The sequence below is a fragment of the Asterias rubens genome, chromosome 1 (genome assembly GCF_902459465.1).
Source record: "Asterias rubens chromosome 1, eAstRub1.3, whole genome shotgun sequence".
NCBI classification, from domain to species: Eukaryota; Metazoa; Echinodermata; class Asteroidea; order Forcipulatida; family Asteriidae; genus Asterias; species Asterias rubens.
Genome location: NC_047062.1, coordinates 32,775,413 through 32,783,940, shown reverse-complemented (window position 1 = coordinate 32,783,940; position 8,528 = coordinate 32,775,413). Strand labels below are relative to the sequence as shown.

The following is an 8,528-nucleotide window of genomic DNA, read 5'->3' as shown; positions in this document are numbered from 1 at the left end:
ACCAGAGGCCGGTCGGTCAAGAAAGGTCAGTGAACCAATGTCGCCAACCAACGTGACATAGCACCAAAGGCCTACTGCTCAAGAAACGACAGTTAACCGACATCTGCAACCAGCAACTTAGCACCACAGGCCTGCCAGGATAGGATAACCAGTATTTGGTAAGGTAAAGAACTCGAGTCCACCGCTTAGCCGAGACACCCTTTTTGGGGAGAACAGGGACCATAAAAGTACGTCTCCATAGACAGGGTCAACAGCAGTGGCTTTTTCTAAACACAGGGAAGACACAGACAAATCTGCAGTAGAGAATCTTGGACTAGTCCAACTACTACACCAAAAACCAAACAGCTATGGCTCTGGAAAGAGAGTACTGCAAACCCAGTAGACTTGGCCCGAGATTGGCAAAATCATTCCCAAACATCATACAAATATCTTAGGATGAAATGTAAGGCTACAAAAAATGACTGATTTGAATTTATATGATTAAATCACAGCAAGAACATGCATTCGGCCAATTATTAAAAATTCCATTCAGGCTGGGTAAATGATAGAAGCAGTCTTGTTATGAACTCGCCTTTGATTGTAGAGTGTAGCTCCTTCATCATTGACTGGTCTTGAATGGAGATCTACTTGTTGATGGGAAGATGTCTTTGAAGATGCTAAGATTGACTGCAAATAAATTAAAAGTTTGCAACATTTAGTGTTTTTAAGAACATACCCAACATCAAACAGAAAAGTACAGAAAACTTGCCTTCACCTTTGGATTTGTAAACAAAACTTCGAAGAAAAAAGAAGAAAAAACTAAATTGTTCCAAGGAGCTCATACAGGACCATTTGGGTTGCTACAATCAAAATATGCAACAGTAAAACTGGGAAATGTCAATTTCCTCAAACAATTCTCTGGAGGATTGTTACTGGTATGAACTTTAATCATCAGTGAGCTCCCCTTCCCACTCTCTCTCTCTCTCTCTCTCTCTAAGAAGGAAACTATGAAACGTTATGAATTTGTCTTGATATTTTTGTTTGACCAGAAGATTTGGCAGGTAATTTTCAAAAACCTATTGATAAAACCCCACAGAAAAACACAACCCAGTCTGTCAAGTCTGAAATGACTGTAAAGCCTGGTTCATACTTCATCACAAATCGCAAAAAAAAATGCAAAGAGTTGAGCTGGGTTCAACTCCTACAAAGTATTCGCAGCAAAAACAAAGCTGTGACGACAAAATTTGTGAAAGTTCTACTCAAGCAAGAGCAACATTATGCATTATTATAGAGCTCCATTTGGGACCAAGGGTAAAACAACAGTCAAAGTAAACCAGGAGAGTGCATCTCCTGTTTCTTAGGTTGGTCTTGCACAAGATTGAAATGAAACAAAAGGCAATTAGCTGATCAGCTAAAGAGTTGAAAATGTCTGCATCAAAAAAAGATGACAATAAATAGTTTGACTCACTGGACTAATCAGGAGATGTGGTCATCATGACATGGCTTTGCTGTCTAATCAGGAAGACATCTCGAGTGCAACTGGCTGGCTGACTGCTGCCACCGGAGTACGACGAGACATCAGAGGTAGATATGCTTTCTGTCTCCACTCCATCCACATGACCCACTGATAATGAGATGTGGTCATCATTACATGGCTTTGCTGTCTACTCAGGAAGACATCTCGAGTGCAACTGGCTGGCTGACTGCCATCCTTTCTGTCTCAACTCTATCCACTATGGCCCACTGTTAATGAGATGTGGTCATCATAGCATGGCTTTGCTGTTTAATAAGGAAGTCATCTCGAGTGCAACTGGCTGGCTGACTGCCGTCACCACTGAAGTACGACGTGACATCCGGGTAGATATGCTTTCCGTCTCCCCTCAATCCACATGGCCCACGCGATCTACTGCAATTGAGATAAGGTCAAATATAACAAAATGAATGGTCTGGTTTTTGAAATATGGCAAAAAGTCGCCCACCGCAGAATTACTGCATAAAAAGACAACAATAAATAGTTTGACTCACTTGACTCGTCAGGAGATGTGGTCATCATTACATGGCTTTGCTGTCTAATCAGGAAGACATCTTGAGTGCAACCTGGCTGGCTGACTGCCGCCACCGGAGTATGAAGTTGACTGCCTCCACCGGAGTACGACGTGACATCAGGGTCTGACGTGACATCAAGGTACGACGTGACATCAGGGTAGATGTGCAACTGGCTGGCTGGCTGACTGCCGCCACCGGAGTATGACGTGACATCAGGGTAGATTGTTTTCTGTCTCACATCCATCCACATGGCCCACGATCTACTGCAATATGGATTAAGTTAAATATAACAAAAGGGTAAATGATTAGTCAAGGTAGTATTCTTTCCAGAGATATATGACTCAGACTCCAGTTACATTTCCAGTGTTGTAGGAATTAGACGCAAGTGTAGTTCTTAGTGAGGAAGTCAAAAACATTTAAAGCCATTATACACTTTCGGAACAGAAAGTTCACAGATTTACAGATAACTTACAGGATTTACAGAAGGTAATGGTGAAAGACTTCTCTTGAAATATTATTCCATTAAACGCTTTAGTATTTGAGAAAACATTATAACAATTATCAATTCTCGATATCGAGATTTATGGATTTATTTTAAACACATGTCATGACACAGCGAAACATGCGGAAACAAGGGTGGGTTTTCCCGTTATTTTCTCCCGACTCCGATGACCGATTGACTCTATAAAGTTTCACAGGTTTGTTATTTTATATATAAGTTATGATACACAAAGTGTGGGCCTTTGGACAATACTTATAACCAAAAGTGTCCAACGGCTTTAAATCCGAGAAATGTTTCTGCATAAAAAATGTTTTCAGATTATTACTTTTGGTTTTTACCCTTACACTAATGTGTATATAAGCACTGTATACTCGGTACTTACAGAGTCCTGTAAAAACAAAATCACATGCCATTTTTTACCCGGGTGGGATTTGAACCCATGACCTTTGCAATTCTAGAGCAGCGTCATACCAAGACCACTGAGATTGCCAGTAGCTAGATGCAGTTCAAATCCTATGTTTTTAGCTTCATATTCCTAATAGACTTCCCCAAATTTTTACAACCCAGTCATTTCCTTCTCAAATAATTGTCAAATAAGGTACAAAAAAATGAGATGGAAAAATACTTTGCCTCATTTCAGTTCTTGAAGATAGTCCAGTTATCCCCTGCAAAGAATCATACAACAAAAGAGAGTTATCTCAGTTCAGCTTCTGTGGATCAGGAATGACATAAAATAACGCCAAATTTCACCTTCTTGTACAAAACAAAACAAAAATTCAAAAGTAATTCTGCTGAGCAGTCCAATATCTGTATTTAATTAGTTGAGACATCTCGACTGTTAGGGCTGCCTACCAGCAAGATTATCCCTGCATCATTAAGCATCTTATAAGAATACATACTTTCACAACAATCTCATGAACATTATTACTTCCCTCACACACTTTATTCAGATTGTCTTACCTCTAGGGACTGCTTCGCCAAATTATGTCTCAGCCAAACAAAGGCTTCAAGTGGAAGGCAGTCTAAGTGAAGGTCTGGTCTCCACATTGAAGAAATCAAAATGTCCAATGCCCCTGGTGGTAATTTCCATCCTAGTAGGAGGACATCTCAACTGTATTGATGGTTCATCTACTTCACTGTGCCAGAACAAGGCGTGGTGGATATCCTGGTCAGCCATCTGAAAGTAAAAGACTACAGAGTAGGAGTTGATAAAGGTACACTGAACTGTTTGATGGATACCACACTTGCACCTGTCTGAAGGCATGCCAATCTTCTAGGGGATGATTTTTCCCCAAGCAAAGAACAGTATTTTTGGTTATTGAAAAATGCATTAATTCAAACCTTGATAACACTCCCCTGCCATGGGATGGTAGGATCAGGGGAGGGGTACATCTTTCCCTCAAGAGGACACTTCCAGCATTGACTACACTGAGTGATGACAACCTGCAACGCAACTGACAAGAATATATCTTTATCAGGTGATTACTGAAAAGATTATCTCCGTCAGCTGGAAATGATAAGGACAATTGAGGCATCGATCATTTCAGGAGTCGCACTTATCCAATCTTCTCTAGGGTATGGCCATGACACAGGAAGTGTTCTCTGTCTTGCTGGGGCATTTTACCCTTCAGTTGGGTATGAACTGCAAAAGGAAATATTTCCCCATCAGCAAAGAACAATCAAGCATTTTGAGTTTAAGTGGATGGTACTTTTTGGGTAATATTGAAAGAGTGCATTAATTCAAACCTTATTATTTCTTCTCTGTCATGGGATGGTAGGATCAGGGGAGGGGTTCATCTTTTGCTGAGACGACAGCTCCAGCGTTGCATTCACCACACCATGACTACACTGAGGGATGACAGCCTGCAAGGTGACTAACAAAACAATGTCTTTTAAAGATTACTGAAAAAATAAATAAGTTTTTGACCTCATAATACTTGTATAAAGTTACAATCAAATAAGGCTGGGCATGCTTGTTGGCCTATTGGTCAAGAAATATGAAGCCAATGTTTTGCTTCCAGCATAAGTTGGCCATCATTATTTTGTTTGGCCTCTTGCAGGGTAAAAGCCAATGTCTATGCTACATTGTAGCTGAATATGAAAGAAGAGTTCATCAGAAAATGATACATAATACACAGTGGAAATTCCTTGTATAAAATGTGTGCAGACTTTTCTGGGGTTTATTAAATCACCGATTTTTTGCTTCAACAGAGCCATGAAACTTAGCCCTTGGCTTAAATGTAGATGGTTGAGTATACAGTGCTTATCACACAAAAGTGTTTAACAACATAAGGTCTCTTGACGTACCCCTATACATGTGCTACTGTTCATGTAATTCTGCTGCTGGCAGCGATTCCAATAGTTTTTAAATAAACCATAAACCACCATACTCAACACTCGACTCATTGTTTAACTTAGTATAAAAATGTTTATCAAGTAATTCACTAGTTACCGAAAGCTTAGGAGTGAACAATGTTTACAATGTGTGGAGCCTAACCCTGGACATCACGCTGAAAACAGCCTCAATCTTCCAAAACCAATCAGTTTATGCAGGATGCCAAGTCAAACAATGAAAGCTCAAACAATGAAAACCCAAACAATGATGACAAAATAGTTTCTGGCATCATTTGCCTTCAGATCGAATTTAATAAACTCAGTACTTTCCCCTGAGCTCTGTGAAAAAAATCACAGGCATTTATTCGGATGGGATTCAAACTCACGACCTTTGCAATTCTAGAGCAATGTCTAACTAGCAAATCAAATTCACAGTTTTACAAACACACTTTTAGCCTACAATTGTTTAAATTTTACACAGAATAATTTATTGTAGTCATTGCTTGGGGAGGTCCTCCATCAATATGTGCAACTTGATCATCTTCCTCCAGTGAGTGACATCAGATGCAGGAGCCAGTATGTCTTCAGTCATTGCGCCTTCCTCTTGCCTCTTTATGCCTTTCCTGAGTGAGTAAACTGCCCCTCATCAGGTTGCTGAAAACAGTGCCCTGCAACTCTTGTCCGATACGTTTGGTATACACCACCATAGAGGTGGGTGCGCTTCTCATTCTCAGCATACACATGGGAAAATGTCTCACTGCAACTCTTGACGATTGCTCACTTGTCCGATACGTTTGGTTGACATGATAGAGATGGGTGCTCCTCATTGGTCAGTCCATGACAAAAACAAAGATTCTCAGCATATAGGTATATGTTTCACTGCATCTCTTGTTCATTGCTCATAATTCTTGTCCGATATGTTTGTAAATACAATAGAGGAGAACTAAGGCTATATCCTCATCATATGAGTCCAAGTCCCATGTAAGGTCTTTCTCTGCTAGGTAGTGAGTGTCCAGATGTTGGCAACGCACAGCAAGGTTGACTCAAGTTATTGACACAGATTAAAAGCAATGCACTTCTTGGAATGTATTATTTCTTACTCAGACAAGACAAACAATTTAAACAGAGTGAAACCTGAACACTTTTTGAAGCAAATAAATAACGGAAACACAACACACAAAAATGTGGAAACAGATTAAACCAGTTCAATTTTTGGGGTCATATTTTTGGGGGTTAAATTTAAATACCTAATCCTTGGCCTATTGTTAGAGAGCATCCCATAGGCCTATATCCTCAAAAATACTTTTTTCTTCTTCTTTTTTTGTCCCCTCCCATCAACGAAAATGACATGTTTTCTAATTGTTTAAGCCAGTAGTATACACGATAACAAAAGAAAACAAGGCTACACATAACAAATAGTATTTTTAAACTGTTGACGACATTTATTTAATTTTTTTATGTCTTGAATAGATTTTTGTCATTAAATTTCTTCCCTTGAAAAAATAAAAAATATCTAGGTTTGGGCGTATTTTTAAGGTCGGTCGGGTTACGCCAACATAATATTTTTTTTATGCCTAAATGACAGATGCCTCCTCAAAGAAAAAGCAATTGTAATTTGTGCCTTACATTTAAGTCCTTAATGATGCAAGGTCAGAATCTGGAGGCATTGGACTGGAAAACATTTGTTTCTTCTGAAGTTATATATCTCATTTTTTTAATAATTTTTTTTTAGGGGGGGGGGGGGTGGCTGAAATTGTCACTCTACTCATAAGTTATCTGGTGTTAATTTGTTTTCAAGACCACAATTCCTGCATACAGTCGGACACAACGCATTATATCAAAATTTACTTCAACACAAATAAAACCACACATTGGGGTTTTAGGGGGGAATCTTTGGGACAAATTTATTTGACAACTCTGCACAAATAAACATTCAGGTGTGGTATACAATAAAAAATTACCTTGATAAGAATACATTTGTTTGTTGATTTGTTTGTTTGAACAAAACAAAAAAGACTTAAATATTTGTTTTCTTTACCCTTTAGAGAACCTAACACTACTGGACAAAACACACATCATAAACAAACAGAGATTTAAACCAGTGCATTTGTCTTTAAAATTGTCTTCAAAGCGATTTTACATTACATTAAATTGGGATCATGACTTTGAGGAAATATTTTGTTCTGAACACTTCACTTCATTCAATGTTAGTTAGCTTTTCCATGCTGTAAATTGCACATCTCGGTGTGCACTAACACTACTGACACCATAACACCCCGTACTGCATACATGCGTCTGCCCTGTTCTCCAACTATATGCTGTTTGCCAACCAACAACAGTGTCAGTACGCATGCATGAATGTCATTAGCATTTCAAGGAAGAGCCTAATTGCTTGGAGACATAAATTTTTTGCATCGTTCACCTGAACAAAATCTTGATTTATTATGCCTGTGCTTGTGGTTTGTCTTGGCCAAGCAGTCTAGTTCACCAGACCCCAAGCTATGGTGTTAGAAGCAGCACAATGTGGGTTTGAATCCCGGTCATGAAACTTGAGCCCTTAAGCAAGACACTAAGCAAGGAACATTACAGAATTGGTTTAGCTAGCAAAAAAGTTGCTGACAGTGTAAGCACTTTATGTAATCCATCATTTACCAAAACGACAACCCTGGCCCATCTGGGTCACGAGAAAATAGTGAAAAACCGATTACAAATTTTGCATTGCATCGATGCCAAACTAAAAATGAACAAATCGCTCACTGAGCGATAAACTCCAGACGCGAAATTAGATTATTTATTTCTCATCAAATATGAAATTTCAGACAGAAATATTTCAAAGGATGCTTTCTACTATCATCATCATTAGACCATGTAAGTTAGACCGTGTTATGTAAATCTGTGATCTTCACGATTTTTTTTTCTTACCAATTTTGTAACGTTCCTTTAACCCATAACTGCTTCGTAAAAAAGTTGGGAATTGGCATTCTGCTCTACACGCTAGGATCATAGTGAATGATACCCATGCCTACATCTTTAAGGACTGTGAAGCGGGTAACCCTGTTTCAGCCCGAGAAGTAGGTGGCAATATTCCCCTGGTGATAGTTGATTTGAGTCAACAGCCCAAATCATTTAAGTGTAACCATCACCTTGAAGTAGGTGTCTGGCCATACAGTGATTGTTTTTTTTTTTTAATTGTTACCTCAAAATTTCCTTCAAAAAATACAGATTGGTGACATGGAGCCTTTAGCCAGGACCAGTTACCTGAAGAAAGTTTTTCATACGCCTATTGACTCACCTAAGCAATTTGATGTTGTAGCTGTAACACGCTGTTCCTTGTCTATGAGCTTGCATGCTTCTCACTGCAGGGGAGGGCCACATGAGCATGTACAGTTGTGCTTTCAGTGCAGCAAACACTCATAGTATGGTAACAAGCAACATTCATACTGAAGCTGGTTGAATCTGTATTTATAAGAAATAATACCAAACAATAATAATCCTAATAAAAAAAAAATAACATCTCAATGCCCAGTTTGTGCCCTGGTTATTGGGCCAATAACATTCCTTTAATCTTTCTCAGCTCCAATAACTGCTATGGTGCTCTAGTGGCTTTTTCAAACACAAAATCAAACCCTACCCTCACAGGTATCCATTTATATTCCTGTGTGAAGAG

At 39.0% G+C, this 8,528-nt stretch overlaps 1 protein-coding gene across 3 annotated transcripts; it reads right to left on the bottom strand.

Moving 5' to 3' along the window:
* Positions 1-577: 577 nt before the first annotated feature.
* On the bottom strand, positions 578-8,234 carry LOC117294665. Of its 3 annotated transcripts, none has more exons than XR_004519568.1 (7): positions 8,154-8,234; positions 4,274-4,390; positions 3,488-3,704; positions 3,153-3,192; positions 2,005-2,288; positions 1,448-1,885; positions 578-666 (listed from the first exon to the last, which is right to left on the bottom strand). XR_004519568.1 is itself a non-coding variant. In XM_033777174.1 (7 exons), exons 3-6 carry the CDS (start codon positions 3,572-3,574, stop codon positions 1,860-1,862), a joined length of 432 nt encoding a protein of 143 aa, XP_033633065.1. In that variant the 5' UTR covers positions 3,575-3,704; positions 4,274-4,390; positions 8,154-8,234; the 3' UTR covers positions 578-666; positions 1,448-1,859. The 3 variants fall into 3 exon arrangements, 2 of the variants coding, with proteins under 2 accessions (XP_033633065.1, XP_033633073.1); XM_033777174.1 differs by having other exon boundaries at positions 3,158-3,192; XM_033777182.1 differs by having other exon boundaries at positions 3,158-3,192; positions 4,274-4,401; positions 8,154-8,181.
* Positions 8,235-8,528: the final 294 nt, after the last annotated feature.